An 18,991-nucleotide genomic window follows, 5' to 3' on the forward strand; every position below is an offset into this window, starting at 1 on the left:
ATGTACACATACACACACACCTACACATGCATGCATACACACATGCCACATGTGCACACATTCACATACATCACACACACACCTACAAACATGTACACATGTGCACGTGTACACACACACACACACACACATATATCTGCACAGTGCACACATGTACACATACACACACACCTACACATGAATGCATACACACATGCCACGTGTACACACCCACATACACCCCACACCTACATGTACATGCGTGCACATGTACACACATATGCATGCCTGCAAACACACCTGCACACATACAGGTACACACAAGTGCACACATACCACATACGTATGTTTACATGCATGTACACACAGGCACATATAAATATTCACGCAAACACCTACAACATATACACACACATGCACATACATTTTTGCGTACCTACTATGTACAAAATATTATACTTTCAAACAGATTGCAGGCTGGAAGCACACAGAAAGAATTCCATCTGCATTCATGCACACGTTAAGCATTTATTGAGCACCTACTTTGTGCCACACTTCAAGGAATACAGCCTGGAATGTATCAGTTGAAATCCTAGAAGAGGGAATTTTATGGAGGACAAAACAGAAGCTCAGGGTGGTCCAACATCATGTCTCAGTAGGCAGAGCTGGGATTCAGACCCAGATTGTCCAGCCCCAGGGCAAGTGCTCTTGACCACTCTGCTGCCCCCTCACCTGTAGCTCACGTCCCCTTCCCCCTGGGTGACTTGCAGGATTTGTGGAGCCTCGTCAGCTCCTTGTTCAAACCTCTGAAGGTGCCACCCCCTCGCTCGGGCTGGGACTTCGCGAACTCGGTGGACATCAACCAACTGCTGGCCTTGGTGGAAGACGTCGTCTGTCAGCAGATCGAAGCAGGGCAGGTGTTCTGGAAGGAAGCCAGCCAGACAGGGGGCCCTTTAACACTCACTCTTCGGTCTGTACAAGTGAAAGGTGAGTCCTAACATTTCTGGGCCGAGAGGGGGCATGTTGGAGCCAGGTGGATGCAGGACCGAGGGCCACGTCTGTATCACTATCACTAGGGAGTCAAGAAGTCCTACCGGGGGTCTCCCTCACCAGCCTCCACTCCAACCACTCGCCACCGCCTCCCTCGCAGTACCACAGGCATCCTGCTCTCCACACAACGCCAAGCTGCCTTCCCACTAAGGCCTGCACACATGCTTGTCCTCTGATCTAGAATGTTCTTTCTCCTCTCTTCACTTGGCCAATGCCTACTCAGACTTTATTCTTGGCTGATGTGTCCCTTCCTCAGGGGAGCAACCCAACCCCCGAGCTCACAACAGGGTCTCCAACCATGTGCTCTTTAGCCCCTAAGCATCTCTTGCACTGCTTTCACATTGCTTGTGGCCAAATCATGAATTGTGTGAAGAGCTGCACATATGTATTGCACATTATTCTGGTTTGAACTAGTCTCTCTGACTCTGCTCTTGCCCCTTTCCTGTCTATCTTCCACCCAGATCGCTGCCTCCAGTGTTTAGATCAGGTTGTCCAATAGAACTTCCCACAGTGACAGAAATGGTCTATATCTGCACTGACCAATATGGCAGCCACTGGCCACATGTAGCTATTGACACTTGAAATGTAGCTCGTGTGACTAGGGAACTAAATTTTTTTATTTTAATTTTAAATTTTATTAAAAAAAACTAAACCATATATATCTTCCCATAAAAACCTGTTCCTCTTCCTTGTTATTCCTATGAAATCTTTATTCCTATGAAATACTAAAAATTCAGAATCACCTTCTCTTTCTCCTGCAATCCTCACTTGCAATTGATACACACCTTTGAAAATGTCTTTCGAGGGACTTCCCTGGTGGCACAGTGGATAAGACTCTGCACTCCCAACTCAGGGGGCTGGGGTTCAATCTCTGGTCAGGGAACTAGAAAAAAAAAATTTTTTTTTAATTTTAAAAAGTCACATGTGGCAAGTGGCTACCATATTGGATGGTGTGGGTTAAGAATGCTGCCATTTTTAAAACACAAGGCTGGTCACAGTCTAAACCTTGTTTAGAATATAAAAATGGAGTCTATAGATTGGGGAGTTTGAATTCATAACTCTTGGCTCCACCTCTGATACAGTGAATTAAATTTTCTAAGGTGAGGCCAGGAATCTGCATTTTTTACCAGTCACTTTTGTGACTGTTATGCACACAGGATGTTGAGAGCCACTGTCCTGAAGACCAGGTCCCAAGTCCTTACTGTAGCACTCCCTCCTGGCCAGGCCTATGCGGACCCCATGGTCAGCCCTACTTTGACCCCCGTGTTCCAGCCACTCTGGAGGATTAGCCCTGGAGAGCTGGGCTTGGGCTGCCCATGAAGGTCGTCCCTGCAGCAGCTCTGCTGATGCCCACGCTGGACACTTGGCCCTGTTTGGGGTCTTTGGGGTTTGGGGGACTTTGGCATTCACAGCATGGGCCTTAGAACAAGGACTCTGGAGTTGGCCAGACCTGGGGCTCTCCCAGATGCAAAAGCAGCTGTGCAACTTTGGACAGTTGTTTAACCTCTCTGAGACTATTTCCTCTCCCTATAAAACGGAAGCGCTGATCCACCCAGCTCCTTGGCTTGTTCTGAGGACTGAATGAGATCATACGACACATTAAGCGCTTAGATCCGAGTCTGACACAAAGCAAGGATTCAGTAAGTGTTTATGATTGCAAATGATGGTATCTTCCGGAAACATTGCCAGAACGCTTACAACACGAAGGCTGTTGATGCTGGAACCATTAGCTGTGGCTTCAGTGAGGGAGGCCCAGGAGGGAGGGGGAGGTAGGAGGCCTGAGTCAGAGGGAGTCAGAGTCAATGTTGCCAGGTCTTTACCAACATCAGGTCTGAGCCATAGCTTTCTCCACATCACTTGTTATTTTCTCATTCACTTCTCACTGGTGAGTGGGGAGGGGTCCTGGGGTCAGGGTGCTCCATTTTGCCATGTTCTATATCCAGTCTCACGCACCCCTTGTGAAGATGCACACTGGCCAGACCTGGGCCCTTCCTGTCCCAGGAGAATGTGCCCCTGGGCACCGGCCTCCCAGCTCAGGCTCCAGGGACCCAGGCCTGGTTCCACCTGGAGAGTCCAAGCTTCCCTTAGAACACTCGGGGAATAATGAAAAGGTTCAAATTAGTCTTTTTCTTGCAATGAATATGCATTACCTCTGTAATTTAAAACAAAAAAAACCTTTTTTTTTGTTTTTTTTGGGTTTTTTTAAATATCAATTTTTTTTCACACACACACACACTGTATTAAATATCAATTTTTTTAAAAAATAAATTTATTTATTTATTTTTGGCTGCGTTGGGTCTTTGTTGCTGCACGTGGGCTTTCTCTAGATGCAGCAAGCAGGGGCTACTCTTCGTTGCGGTGCACGGGCTTCTCATTGCGGTGGCTTCTTTTGTTGCAGAGCATGGGCTCTAGGTGCATGGGCTTCAGTAGTTGTGGCACGTGGGCTCAGTAGTTGTGGCACGTGGGCTCAGTAGTTGTGGCTCACGGGCTCTAGAGCGCAGGCTCAGTAGTTGTGGCGCACGGGCTTAGCTGCTCCGTGGCATGTGGGATCTTCCCAGACCAGGGCTCGAACCCGTGTCCCCTGCACTGGCAGGTGGATTCGTAACCACTGCGCCACCAGGGAAGCCCAACACCTTTGTTTTTTTTTAAAAAAAAAAACTTAAGGAAACTGAAATTTGAACAAACTGTAGAAAAACATTCAGAGATAACGGGGGGAAACTTCTCCACTGACTGGTTGCTTCACGCTATTAAGGGACTATCATTATTGTTTTAAAAATTGATAATGACACATTGTGGTCTTGTTTTTAAAAGGAGTCCTTTTCTTCCATAGAAGCATATTAAAATATTTAGTCTCAGGACGTGGGGCTTGGAATTTACTTCAAAATAATCCACATGGAGAGGGTGGGTGGGGTGCAGGCGAAACAGGATTGGTGACAGGATGAGGTGATAATTTTGAGCAATGGGTATAGGTTCATCTCATCATTCTCTTTACTTTTGTAATTTAAATTTTTTCATAATAAAAAGTTAAAAACAAAAGATTAAGACTTATACCATCTTTGGCAACAGGCAAACTTGGGTTCAAATTCAAATCTTGTACGTATTAAAATATTTGCTGATGAGAGAACATTATGTCTCGGATTTACTTAAGGTACTGCAGGAAAAAAAAAATTGGAGGGCTGAGACAAGACAAGATTGGCAAAATGTGGGTAATTGCTGCAGGAGGGCAATGGGTGTACTATTCTTGTCTCTTCTACATGTAAGGAAATTTTGAAAATGCCCTTGATAAAAGACTAAAAGAGGAACATTCAAATCCTAACTGACCGTATGAGCCAAGTATTCCATCTTTCTGAACCTCAGATTCCTCATGGTTTGGCACACAGTAAGCGCTCGATACAAGAAAGCCGTTACTAACACTCCTGTTTCTACTGCACTCGGTCTGCTCTGTCACTCAGCACCAGCTGATGCTCTTTCTCTCCCTAGTCCTCCAGAAAAAAATGCAGTGCCCCAGGCCTGAGGTGGGCCCAAGAGATGCTTGGAAGGACAGTGCCTACAGGCAGTGTCTCTACCTTCAGCTGGAGCACCTAGAGCAAGAGCTGCTGCTGTGGGAGCCCCAGGGCTTTTCCCGGTGCCAGAGCCACACCCAGGCACTGGGGCAGCTGCAGACCCTGAAGGGCTGCCTGGGGGGACAGCCCGGAACCCCACCCCCAGCACACTCCAGGTAATACACTCCCGTGGGTGCTCCCAGCCTGGGGCCTGCAGGGAGAGCGCATCCCGGTCAACCTCGGAAGGTTATTCATCCGAATCTCCCCAAGAAGCAGCGATTATGGACTGCACAAATTCAGGGAAGAGGACTTTGAACAGGGTGATTTTGCCAGCTGACGGTTAGAGCCCTTTGTACAGCACTTTACAGTTTATAACCATTTTCACGTGGGTGTTTCCTAGCTGCACACCCTTGGACAAGCCCCTCATCCTCTCTGAGCCATAGTTTCCTTATCTGTAATATGGGAATGATAATGCCTATCTCCTGGTTCAAACCTAAGAAGAATTTAAAAGGGCCTGGTCCATGAAGAGCAGCATGTGGGCTAAGCGTGGAAGGGCCTGGAGACCAACGTCTTCTCCAGGGTCCCATTGTCACTGCCGGCATAGCAAACATTTGTTTACCAAACATTTGCTTTCATCTCCATATGAACTGCCTTCCTCCCCTTTGAGGTCCCAAACCCCTACCCCCCTTTCCTCTGAGATGCCACATAACCCTCAGTTGCCTAACTTGTCCTTGAGCCTTATATTCTTCTGGAGCCCCTATACATATGTAATTAAATTTCTTTTTCTCCTGTTAATCTGTCTCATGTTAATTTAGACCAGCCAGAAGAATCTAGAAAGGGTAGAGGGAAATTTTTTTTCTTCCCCAACAACAGCACCATAATTCAGTGAAAAAAATGACCATTTTTTTGAGATGTATTCTAAAATAATTGGTGATGATTTTATATTATGTATGAAATTTATTTTAAAATATTCCAGAAAAAAAAAGAAAGCATGTGGGGATAGATGATACACGTTTGACAAGGAGGTGATGGTTGTTGAAAGTAGTTGATGAGGGTTCACTGTACTCACTGATTCCCGTAAAATGGGGAATTTTCATAATAAAAACTTAAGTACCAGCCTTCTAGGCTTGCCATGAGGAATAACAGAGAAAACCCGTATAAAGCAGTTTGCATGGGGACTGGCTCCTAGTAAGCACCGAATAAAGGTGACCTCAACAGAATATATGTATGTGTACCGGATTGAATACAGAATAGGATAGAGGAGAATAGTGAGGGTCTGAGGGGTCAAGGAGCTTGGCCAAGGTCACGCAGCTGGTAGGGTTGGGGCAGGGTTTGAACTGGAGCCCAAATGGTGCCCCCGTGATTACACTCATCCTCTCTTGCAGCTCCCTGCAGGCGAGCAAGCCCCCTGGAGGCCTCCCCTGGTGGTGTGTCCTGGTGGGCTGGCTCCTGGTGGCAGCCTTCTTCACCATGCTCTACGGCCTGCACTACGGGCGGGCCAGCCCCCTCAAGTGGCTCATCTCCATGGCCGTCTCCTTTGTGGAGAGTGTGTTTGTCATCCAGCCCCTGAAGGTCAGGACCCCTAAGTGGCTGCCCTCCTGCCCTCCTGCCCTCCGCCCATGATTTCCCTCCTGCCAGCTGCCCAGTTCTTAGGCTTCAGCAACTCCTTCATCTATTCAATCTATTAATTCAACAAACCCACGTGGAGCACCACTTCTGGGTGGACCTGGGGCAGGAAGGTAATTACCAGGATAACCCACGCTCCCTCAGGGCCAGATGTGGACATTTCATCATCACAGTCACCCTTAGGAGGGGCCTCACCTCCATTTTACAGATGAGAAAACCTGAGGTTAAGAGGATAAGGTCACAAAAATATCTTGCCCTTAGGCCACATGTATAAATAGGAATGATATCTTACTTCCTCAGGTGTAGGATGCTTTTGATTGTGAGATGGGCCAGCAACTTACACAAACTTTACCTTCAGAAAAAAGAACACCAAGCCATTAAATGTGTGCATGAACTGGAAATACGCTCCTATTTCTGAAAATGTAAAATCACGCAAGAGAGCAGTGAGAGTCAAAGAGACCCTGAGCCCTGCCTGGAAGGAGCCAGGCAGTAGGAATACTGTGTCGGGGGAGCTGCAGAAGTGAGGGAATATTTAGAGAAAATCCTTCCACCTACGAGGCATCACGGAATCCCCCACCCTCATTCTGCCCTGAACAGCCTTCATCAGAGACTTAAACAGCTCCTGACACCTCCCCCAATCTAGTCTGAGAATATTAAGAACAGTCCTGAACCTTTTTGTTCCCCAATCAAACCACAGAATCCTACTGTGCTTGTGCACTGAAGGCGGAGAGACAGTGTAATGGAAGGAATTACTTAACACAGAAAGAAAGGGAGGGAGGGAAAGAGGGAGGAGGCAGGTTTAACCCACTATGCTAGTAAGTCACCAGGCTGAGAGGTAAGAGAGAGGCCGAGCAGCAGGAGACCAGCAGGTGGGAGGGCTCAGAGAATGCCGGAAGCAGGGTGAGTTCAAGGATTTGAGTGTCTCTGCCTGGTTGGTGGCCAGGCACGCAAGCCCTGCCCCTGACCCTTTATGACCACGTCCCCTCTCTGCAGAGGATGGTTTCCCCAGAGCATGGCTCCTGCGCCCAGCACACAAGTGTGGCTCCCATTCCACCCCAGCTCAGACCAGGAATTGATAGGGAGTTTCCAACCCAGGCTTGGGGTTCACAGTGGGTGTTTTCCAGGTGCTGGGGTTCGCTGCTTTCTTTGCGCTGGTGTTGAAGAGAGTGGAGGACGAAGAGGAGCCTGTGGTCCCCCTCCTGGGACGTCTCTCTGGCCCAGGTAATGGTACCCGGGTGCAGGCAGGGGCCTGGAACCTGACGAGGCTGAGAAAGCCCCGTGGAGCCCAGCCACTGGGTGGTCCTGGCCTCAGACCTTCGCTCCCCATCAGCCTTCACCCTGACTGTTGAAGCACCCCCAATCCATCCAGGGACAAGTGACTCTTCCTCTGTCTCTTGGGCAACCTGTTCCTCCCCTATCCAAGCCCTTCTCTCTGACACCTAAGCATGAAGAGGCACTATGGGTTCCACGTTCTTCAAGGGCCATCATCCTCTGTGTAATCCCAAGCAAGCAGCTTTCTTCTCCAGGGCTCAGGTCATTAGACAACCAAAAAACGACAGGCTTGTGTGGGTGGGGTGTGTGAATGGGGGGTGAGGGAGCTATAATTAGGGTTCTAAGACAAAGGTCTGCCAACAACAGCCAGGGGGCCAAATCTAGCCCAGCGCCTGTTTTTGTAAAGAGTTTTAGTGGAACGCAGCCATGCTGACTGGTCAGAGGAGCCCATGACCAGCCCTCTTCCCCCAACCCGATTTCTCACTTCCCAGCCAAAACTCCTGAGCGTGCCTCCAAGAAGGGAATTACAAAAAACAAACAGGCAAACAGAACAGATTCAACACTCTAATAGTCTATACAGAGATTTTGACTTTCAGGGAAAGTAAAACAGGAACAAACGAAAGCCCACATCCCTACATCATCATGCAGTGTGGTGACCTCCTCATGGGACTGTATTCTTCTGCCCTACAATAGGGATTTGGCTTTGTAGATCCAAAAAGTCCATTAAAACCATCTTCCCAAGTCAAAAGAATAATTTTTCTCCAAAGAGACGACAGCCTCCTGACTGATCAAATATTCATTCAGTAATTCCTTTGGCAATTATCCAGGGAGTACTTTCTGTGTGCCAGGCAGTACAATGGCTTGGGAACATGATTTACATAAAATCCAGTCATTGTAAGTGTATAATTACTGATTTTAGTAAATTTATAGAGTCGTGCAACTATCACCACAATTCAGATTTAGAACAGCTTTTTGGAACTTACCCCCAAAACTTTTTGGAACTTACCCCCAAAAGTTCCCTCTTGCCCATCTGAAGTCAATCCCCACTCTCAGCCTCAGCCCTGGCAACACAGCACTGACTGGATGGAACAGGTTGCTGCTCTTGGAATGAACAGCCCATCTGGGGAGACACATTAAACAAGTAAATGCACAGCACGACTTGTAAGAGAGAATGAGGGGGTAGGATAAGAGGGTGGCTCCTAGAGGATGGGAGAGGGAGGGTCTGAACACTGGGCATGTGCAGAGGCCCTGAGGTGGGACAAGAGCTTGTCATTTTATAGCAATTACTGACAGGGTGGCCAGAGCATGGGGAGCTGTGTGTGCATGGAAGGAATGCTTCAAGATGAGGGCAGAGGGGTGGATGGGGAGCAGGTCATGCAGGGCCCTGTAGGGCCTGGGGCAATGCCGGGGTTTTGGAGTGTTTTAAATAGGAGAGCAGCATGATCGGATTTGCGATTTTGTGACTGCTCTTGGAGACCAGAGGTATTGGGTCAAAAGTAGAAGTGCGGAGGCCAGTAGGAAGACTACTGAAATGGTCCAGACTAGAGATGGCATGCATCAGCAGTGGGGGTGGACAGAGGGGCATGGATCCAAAGGATAGTTGGGTCAATATACCCCTATCAGACTGGCTAAAAATAGTGACAACACCAAATGCTGACAAGGATGCAGAGAAACTGGAGCATTCTTACGTTGCTGGTGGGAATGTAAAATGGTACAGCCGCTCCGGAAAACAGTTTGGCAGTTCCTTTCAAAACTAAAAATGGGCTTACCATACGCCCCAGAAATTACACTCCTGGGCATTTATCCCAGAGAAATGAAGAATTATTTTCATACAGGAACTTGTACACAAATGTCCACAGAAGCTTCATTTGTAACAGTCAAAAGATATTTAGCCACTCCTAGGAATCTACCCAGGAGAAATGAAAATATATGTCCGCACAACACATTCATAGCAACATGATTCTTAATAGCCCAAACTAGGAGTAATCCAAATGGCCATCAGCAGGTGAATGGATAAACAAAAGGTAGTATGTCCGCACAACGGAATATTACTCAACAATAAAAAGAAACTAACTACAGGGAATTCTCTGGCGGTCCACTGGTTAGGACTCTGAGCTTCCACTTCAGGGGGCCCAGGTCTGAGCCCTGGTCAGGGAACTAAGGTCCTGCAAGCCACGTGGCGCGGGAGGAAAAAAAAAAAAAGAAAGAAAAAGAAAAAGAAACTAACTAATATACACAACATGGACGAACACCAAACCATTATGCTAAGTGAAAGATGCCAGATACAAGAAACTATGTACATATGATTCCGTTTATATGAAAAGTCCAGAAAAAAAAATCATGAAGACAGAAAGAAAATTAATGGGGCTAAGGGTGGGGATAGAGTGGGAGTAGAGACCAATTTTTGGGACATGACAAAACCTTTAGGGGTGACAGAAATGTTCTAAAACTAGGTTGTGGTGATGGTGGCACAACTCTACAAATTTACTAAAATCACTGAATTGCAGGCTTCCAACGGGTGAAATTATGAAAATTATAGGTCAATAAGGTGGTTTGAAAAAGAAGATACTTGGAATTAGATATAACAGGACTTTGAGATATTAGTTACCTTCATCCTTCCAAATTTGGAAGCATTGGGATCCATCTTAGAGTTCAGGAACACAGAAAGACAGCATCCAGGAATCAGTAAGACTTCAGGTGAGGAAGGCATGTGTGCTTTCAGTATGAGAATTCTCCAGCTGGAGAAGAAGGGACGGAATTCTGAGCACTGGGATAGCACGGGCAGAGGCATGGAGGGTAGCGCTGGGAAATGGCTCCAAAGGAGGAGGAACAGTGGATCCCGTTGTACCTGGTGAGGGGAGTCTCTTGCTTGCAAACGTACGAGCTGGTTCCACTGCCCATTTGGGGGACTGTCCTTGTGCCCTTGCTTTCACAGACCCCTCTGCCTTGTTCCGAGCACAAAGAAACAGCAGAAGGGACATCTACCAGAAGCCTCGGGCCTCTGACGTTGAGAAGACGAAAACCACCCACCTCAAGGAACAGAAAGCATTTGCCGTAATCAGAGAAATCTTGGGTAGGCAGCCAAGATTACTTACGAGCAACCTTCCCACTCGCTGGTTCTCAACATAGATTTGAGCAGATGTGGTACAATCTCTGACAGGCCCACACTGCTTCTGGGCCCATCGTCCCAGATATCAACTTGCCCCAGCTTCTCCCCTAAACTTAAAATCCTTCCGTGGCTCTTCCAGGCCCCTGGATAACGTCCAAACTCCCTGCTGTGCTCCACCCACCCAGGTCACCTCTCTCGGCCCCTTGTGCCCTAAGCTCCAGTGACACTGCGTCCTGCAGCTCCTGACCCAGGCCCTGTGGCATCTAGTCTGCCAGGAATGTGCGCACCCTCCTCCCTGCCTTTTCCTCTGGTTAATTCCTTTTATTCTTCAATTCTCAGCCCAAAGGCTGTGTCGTCAGAGAGGCTCCTCTGGCCCGCTGACCAGAGGCTTTCAAACCTCACTGTGTGTCTTAGTCTGGGTTCCCCCACAGGCAGATCTGGGCACAAGTAGTTGGTTTGGGAGGCGATCCTGAGAAGCACTGGTAGGAAAAAGTGCAGGGAAAGAGAAGGAAGCCGATGGAAGGTGGTTGATGAGTGGGTTCCACGTGGGCAACTGGGGCTCAGTCCTGCTGAGACCGTGCGAGGGGCAAACGTAGTACATACCCCCTAGTTGCCACCCACCAGGTCACTGGTGAGGGCTGCTTCTGAGGAGGGCGCTGACCCTGCTGCAGCCCTGGCCTGCCCTCCCACGGGGAGCCCATGTGTCCAAACCACAGAGCGGCGGAGCTTGCGTAGGAGCTGCATGTACAGAATGAAGAACAAGATGGATGTGGGCAGAACCCCAACAAGTCATCTTGGAGCAGGGGTGCCAGAATGCATATTCTCAGGCCCAGAGATTCTGGTTCAGTAACTTTCTGCATCCCCCAACATGATTCTGATGTCGGGCCTCCTAAACTAAATCTTTGTACCTAATGGGCCCTTAGGTCACATTCACCTGTCTACAGGTGAGCTCCATGAGGGCAGGGAACACGTCTGTCATCTTTATTGCTCTATGCTCAGCACTGCAACATGGCAGAGCCCTCCCCCCCCCCTTTTTTTTTTTTGGCCACACCATGCAGCATGTGGGATCTTAGTTCTCCGACCAGGGATTGAACCCCTGCCTCCTGCAGTGGATGCTCTGAGACCTAACCACTGGACCGCCAGGGAACTCCCCAGAGCCCCATTTAAAAAAATTCTATTTAAGAAACATTCACACAGCACGAAGTCCGTTCAGGCCCTATTTTAAGTGCTTTATAGATATTAATTTGTTGACTCCCTCATCACAACCCTGTGTGACAGAATTATCCCCACTTCACAGACGAGGAGAGTGAGGCACAGAGGGGTGAAGTCACTTGCGAAGGGCACATGGATAGGAAGTGGAGAGCTGGGATTTGAACCCAGGCAGGAGGCTCATGGCCTGTGAACTTTAATCCTTTCTGCTGTCCCTATAAGGACTGATTCCTTTGTCACCAGAGGGGCGAGTGGCTGGTCTACAAGACCTCAACTGTTCTGAGCCACGTGCCTTTCCAGTTCCTGCCCTGGACTTGGTAGGAGTTGGGGCCTCTGCCTGACCAGGGGCTGTGCCTCCCTTCCCAGCACACCTGGGCTCCCTGTGGATGCCGCTGCTGGTGGCCTACGGGCAGGGGGACCCCAGCGCCTACCACTTCAACAGACACCTTGGGCACAGCTTCATCCGAAGCTTTTCAGCCATGCTGGGCTTTCAGGACTTCTTCACGTGGGCCAGCACCACCCTCGTGAGCAACCTGGACAGTCATCACCCAGGTACTGTCCACCCACCCCAGGACGTGTGTCAGCTCCTTTCCGGGAACAGCTGTGGGTCACTGTCAACTTCAGCCTCACAGAGAACCAATAACCACAGAGCCATATGCTTTGAAGGAGAGACCCTCTGAGGGTCCCTAACCCTCCCTGGATGCAGAGTAGAGAACCTCCGTCTTAGATAACTGAGCAGGAATTGGCCAGGCAGAAATGGTGTGCCAGGCAGAAGGGACAACATGAGAAAAGGCAAGCCTGAAACACCGAGGCACTATACTTCCTGGAACTACAGAGCGTTGAGTGCGACTTCAGTGTAGGGTAGGAGTTGAGGACCCACGAAAAGCAGAGCAGGAGAGAGGAACAGGGGCCAGATCATGAAGGCTCTGGAAGCTCATAGTTTATGCTTAAGGAAATGAGGAGCCATTGACAGCTTCTCGGTGAGGCAGTAACATAATCAAATCTGCGGTATAAGCTGCATGTGGAAGTTGGAGTTGAGGGTAGGTAAGTTAGGATGCTGGGCAAAAATGACGCGACTGATGTAGGGATGAGGGGCAGAGGTGATGGAGAGACAGGGGTGGGTGCAGACAACATTGAAGAGGTACTATTGGTGGGCCTCACTGACCCTTAGGATGTGGGCATCGAGGGAAAGGACATAAATGGTCTCCAAGTCGATGACTGGGTAGGAGTTGCCATTCCCCAGGAGAAGTTATGCAAGAAGTAGACCAGGTCCAAGGTGGGGAGATGGTGATGAATGGTTGAATGTAGTCTGTGGTTGGCCATGAACTTCTCTTGGCTAATTCTACAACGGGTACACTGAAATTCACGTTAGCATCCAGGCCAGAAAGCTTGGGATGTGTTAAGATGACGTTGACGGCTAGATTTACCCACTTGTTTCTCATCTCCAGGCTTTATCACTGATGGGAACTCCAAGCTGGTTGGCAGTGCCCAGATTCGCCAAGTGAGGGTCCAGGAAAGCTCTTGCGCTCTTGCCCTGCAGCTGCAGGCTTCTCTTGATGGATGCCATGCGCCATATTCCCTGGATATTGAAGACCTGTCAGACTATGGGGAAGGCTGGAATGCCTCCGTCCTCAATAACAGCAATGACTTTTCCCAGGCTTGGCAGTACCAGAGCCAGAGCCAGCGCCAAGGGTATCCCATCTGGGGCAAACTCACTGTGTACCGGGGAGGAGATTATGTGGTCCCCTTGGGGACTGATCGCCAAAGTGCGTCAAGGTAAGGCTAACTTGATTCACATGCAGCAGAGGAAAGACATTTGCTCAAGTCCGGATCTGACTGGAGGGTGCAGCTTTCAAAACAGGGCCGAGCCAAGCTCATTGTATCATTGTGGGGAGGGGCTGGGGGATTCAGAGGCATTCAGGTCATATTTTCAGGCCCCTAGAAACCGTGCAATCTCAGAGTTGGAAGGGAAATCCTGCTTCCAGCATTCTCACCTGCTGCACCAAGCCTAGTGGCCTCTGCTAGAGCCAATACAGGGATGCGGAACTTAGTACGACACAAAGCGTCCACCACCAGGCAAGTAGGAAGTGGTTAAGGCTCTTAACCTTAACCAAGAATTATGCAGGGTCTGAGGTCTTACCCTACTCATAAGCTAACACACTAGCCTGTTTCATGGAGGCTGGCAGAAGACACAAGACTCCTAGGTCAGAGACAAAGGATTTCATTACTCACAGCAAAAGCAGTAGCAGAGCTTCATGGTGGTTGAAGTCAGTTCCCCAGGAAGGGCCACGACAGATGCTTGCCCATGCAGTGAGTTACAGTACCGAGGAGGAACACTGAGCTTGGAGCATTCACTGTTTCTACAGTGGCAGAAGCAAGCCTGCTCTTTGTCTGAAGGAGGACGTCACCTCATCCCTTGAGGTTGCTCACTGCAAACTCAGCCCTGAGACGACACCTGGGTAAAGCCCAGCCAGAGCCTTGCATTCGTGGAATACTCAGCACGAATGTGCAGGGACACTCAGGGTCCACACACACTGCGTCTCCCAGCACGCTCTAGAGTCAGAGAGCCCTAGGTTTGAAACCCTGGCACCGCTCCTGTTAGCTGTGTAGTCCCAGGTGAGTTAGTGAACCCAGGTGAACCTCCATCTCCTCCATGGCACTATTACAGCACCAAGGAACAGAGGTAACAAGCCCCAAAGGAAGACACCTGGCAGGGGTCCCCTGGGATTAAGGACAGGCCAGGAATAGCTTATTTCCACGTAATAGGTGTTTTCCTGCCACTCAGAACAACTGATACTCTCTCTCTGCTTCTATGTATCAAAGCAGGACGCAGACCCACCACGGACAGGGCATGTTTTAAAACAGGCCCATCATTACTGCTCTAAGTAATAACAGCTATTATTACTACATGTGCGCGCGCGCACACACACACACACACACACACACACACACACACACTTCTATTTCCTCTTCACAATGATCCTGAGGCACCGGTGTTAACACTATTGCAGATGAGGAAACTGAGGCCTGAAGACATTATCAGCTTGCCCACAAGGCAGGCAAGATTTGAACCCAGGTCCCTCTGGCACATGCTCTTTCCACGGCACCTGTGAGCAGATCTCCAGGAACTGGTCTTGTGAACTGCCAGCCCAAGAGGGGCTGTGACAGTTGCAGCTGCTGCCTGCCTAAGCCCCTGATGTTCTATGTGGCTGCTCTAACACCATGGTCCTCAAATTTTAAAATGCATCATATACGAAGTACTATGTATAAAATTGGGACTTCCCTGGTGGTCCAGTGGTTAAGACTCTGTGCTTCCACTGCAGGGGGCATGGGTTCGATCCCTGGTCAGGGAACTAAGATGCTACATGCTGTGCAGCATGGCCAAAAAAATAAAAAATAAAATAGACACGCAACAAGGATATATTATATATATATATGTATGTATATATGTATATATGTGTGTGTGTATATATATATATATATATATATATATATATATATAATATAATTCCCAAGGGAATTATAGCCCTTATTCTGTAATAATTTTTAATTAATTTAATTAATTAATTAATTAGGCTGCACCGGGTCTTAGTTGTGGCACATGGGATCTTCACTGTGGCATGCGGGATCTTTTTCGTTGTGGTGCGCAGGCTTCTCTAGTTGTGGCACACGGGCTCAGTAGTTGCGGAGTGTGGGCTTAGTTGCCCCGCGGCATGTGGGATCTTAGTTCCCTGACCAGGGAGCGAACCCACGTCCTCTGCATTGGCAGGCGGATTTTTAACCACTGGACCACCAGGGAAGTCTCTGCAATAACTTTTAATGGAGTAAAACCTATAAAGATACTGAATCACTATGCTGTACACCTGAAACTAACATTGTAAATCAACTATACTTATAGATAGATAGATAGATAGATAGACAGACAGATAGATATAATGTTTAAAACAAACCAAAAAACTGCCAATCATAATCCCTCGGATGGCTCATCAAAACACAAATTCCCAGGTCCCACCCCCAGAGTTTCTGACTGGGGAGATCTGGGGTGGAGCTTGAGAATCTGCAATTCTAACAAGTTTCCAGATGATGTGATGCTACCAGTCTGGGGACTGCATTTTCAGAACCTCTGCTCTGACGGTCAGGGGACCTTTGCACATGGGATGGGAAACTGAGGCCCAGAAGGAGAAAATTAATTCCCCAAGATCATGGCAAATGAAGGGCAGACTAGAATCACGTCTCCTGATTCGTGGGACTCTGTTCATTACATCAGTGATTCCCAGCCCTGACTGTACATTAGAAACACCTGGGGGCTTTTGGCAATGCCTGCCACTACACCTGAGACCAATAAAAACAGAATTCCTGGGAGAAGGATCCAAGCACTGGTATCTTGAAATCTCCCGTGTGGTTTGCATACACAGCCAAGACTGAGAACCCATTGCAAAAATGACTAAAGAAAACAATTTAGGTGATGACAAACAAACTTTAACTTTTCATGAAGTGGACTGTCTCCATTCGGAGACCTGCAAAATGGAGTGGAAGGCAGGAAGCTTTTGTAGGGTAAAGAATAACCAACAAGGAAGGGGAAAACAGAAAGTATCTGATTGGCCAGGGCCACAGAGTCAACCTCATTTGGGATGAGAAGGAAGAGGAAATAAGTATAGAGCCTGGAGTTTGCCTGGTGTTTGGGGATTAGCTGACTGGATATACTGCACTTCTGGTCAAGGGGAGCCTTTACAGAGACACAAAAATTATCCAAGTTTCAGTTTGCTGACATGGCACCCTGCACAGGAGCAGCTCCATCTTGGGTCCAGAAATTTATTTCAAGATGTTCATATGGTTACTTTGGTTTAAATTTTGAGAAACCACCAAACTGTTTCCCATTTCACATTCCCAGCAGCAATGAGGGTCTTTGTACACAAATTCCTAATAGCCTTTGTTGGGGGTGGGGGGGGGCGCTGGCGGCTGGAGGGCATCTTGTCATTCTCAATGGAGGGGAAGAAGGAACCCGCTGGGTATAAAGAAGGAACCCTGAGGGGATAAAGGCAGGAGTGAACACCCTTGGGATTCCCAGAAGGAGGTCAATTCCAACACAAAAGCAACACTAAACAGTGAAGTGACTTTGGCAGGGACCAAATTGGACGATAAAACCATGGTTTCCCCTTAGAAAGAAAAGCCCTCAAAGAGAATGGTCCTACCTAAGTTGCATGGTTCTTTCTCCCTCTGCAGCTGTCGGAGGAAGGAGAGATCGTCGATTTGCTACTGATGAAGATACTCAGTTTCCTGGGCATTAAATGTAAAAGACAGGAACCTGGAAGCAGCAGTGAGCAGCCTGAGTTGCTGTCAGAGGCCTGGGCCCCTCAACCTGTATCAGCTGTGCCCCAAATTTAAGCTGTTGGTCCAGGCACAATCATCTGTAAAGTAGGGGAGGGCCAGCATCTTAGGCCTACACTTACCAGTGATTCTATAATCTCTCCAGGTCAATATTTTTCTGTGTCCATAGAAGAGTTACCAAACTTGGCAAGCAAAAAAAAAAAGGAAAAATACATACATACCTCCATACAGTTGCCACCACTGTCATAGACTGTTTGTTCAAATATATTTTCTCCTAGAAATAAAACAAATATTGTCTGGAGTTCGGAGAGGGGGTGGGGGTGGGAAATCCCCTCTACAGACTAATTATTTCATCTTCTTGGTCAGTCAGGAGTTGCCTTTGAATGATTCTAGTTCAAGGTTTCCCAAACTGTGTCCAGGAGATGCTAATGGGTGTCATATTAGTTTGCTAAGGCTGCCAGAACAAAGTACCACAAACCGGGTAGCTTAAAACAACAGAAATTTATTGCTCCACAGTTCTGGAAGATAGAAGTCCAAAATCAAGGTGTCAACAGGGCCGTGTTCCCTTGGAAGGCTCTCTTTTAGCTTCTAGCGTGTGCCAGCAATCCTTGGCGTTCCTTGGCTTGTAGATGCATCATTCTAACCTCTGCCTCTGTTGCCACGTGGCCTTCTTCCCAGTATGGGGGCTGGGACTTCAACCTATCTCTTTAGGGGCCACAATTCAACTCATGACAGGTGTCATCCTCCCCCAAATGTTTCTAGATCAAATGTGGGAAACACTGGATACACAAGTTCTTTAGCATGGGAATTGTTAGAGCTTTTAATATGCTAAATGTGCACTGTGAATCTTCTGGGATGAGATGAATGTGAGCAATAAAGTGTGTAATGATTCCCAAACCCCTATGACCATGGCTTCTAGTATTGAAGCACTTCAATCAGGGCTAGTGTTCCTTAGGCAATGTTCTGGGAATCATTGATCTACACCAGTGGTTCTCAATATTGGCTACACGCTAGAAACCCCAGACTTCATCCCAATTGATCAGAATCTATGGGTCCCAGGCATCAATATTTTTTAAGCCCCCCCAGATGATTCCAATGTGCAGTCAGACTTGATAAACATGCTTTAAATTCTAAGAACCACAGACCTAGATAATAAAAGTCTTCCAGGTGACTGTGTGGATAAGTGCACATTTCCCCTCTCCTATGCAGGAGAAGCACCTCACGAATCCTCTCCAATTCACCCTGTCTTTTCTCTCCTCCTCACACACCCATTGTAGCAGATACTCTAGGTAGCCTGCCCCAAATCCATTCCATGCTTCCCTTCTTGCTATCAGAATCCCAATTTGTTCAGGTAGCCCCTACCCCTACCCCACATGACTCATGGTAAGGTGACCCTGTGGCCACCTCAAAATAAATCTTGATTTGTCTTAGCAATAGCCCTTGACAATGAGCTGTTTAGGGTGGCCACATGACCCAGTCTGGCCAATGAAAAATGAAAAGAGGTCTCTAGGACACTTCAGGGAAAGTTCAGTTTGCTAATCAAAAGAGATGGGCTCTAGTGCTGGACATTGTCTGGTCTAAGATTGCTGGAACTCTGACAGCTACCTTGAGACCATGGGGAACAATCTGAAGATGGCAGAGCAGAAAGATGAGAGGAACATGCACACTTGATGAGGTCCTTAAACAGCTAGTTTATCCGTGAAGCTGAACTACTGCCAGCCTTCTATCTGGATGAGAGCTTAAATATCCTTTTAAGGACAGAGATCCTTTTAAAGATCTAGAGAAGTTATAAATTCTTCACTTCTCTTTCCCATCTTTCCCATCCACTCTCCACTTTTCTGTTGACTATAAATATCAAATTAGAAATTGCTTGTTG

At 47.9% G+C, this 18,991-nt stretch overlaps 1 protein-coding gene across 1 annotated transcript in view; it reads left to right on the plus strand.

Moving 5' to 3' along the window:
• The window catches only part of LOC309617699 (polycystin-1-like protein 2), a gene marked incomplete at its 5' end in the record, with an annotated part of 99,076 nt that extends 81,784 nt beyond the window's left edge, over window positions 1-17,292 (plus strand). Inside the window, 9 exon segments of the mRNA XM_082370218.1 lie at window positions 750-966; window positions 4,510-4,747; window positions 5,957-6,143; window positions 7,322-7,418; window positions 10,405-10,542; window positions 12,154-12,339; window positions 13,236-13,563; window positions 14,390-14,403; window positions 16,985-17,292. Coding sequence (XP_082226344.1) covers window positions 750-966; window positions 4,510-4,747; window positions 5,957-6,143; window positions 7,322-7,418; window positions 10,405-10,542; window positions 12,154-12,339; window positions 13,236-13,563; window positions 14,390-14,403; window positions 16,985-17,172 — 1,593 coding nt within the window. The 3' untranslated portion in view covers window positions 17,173-17,292.
• Between the last annotated feature and the right edge of the window lie 1,699 nt (window positions 17,293-18,991).

Source organism: Balaenoptera borealis, assembly GCF_965194805.1.
Source record: "Balaenoptera borealis genome assembly, chromosome: 19".
Lineage (NCBI taxonomy): Eukaryota > Metazoa > Chordata > Mammalia > Artiodactyla > Balaenopteridae > Balaenoptera > Balaenoptera borealis.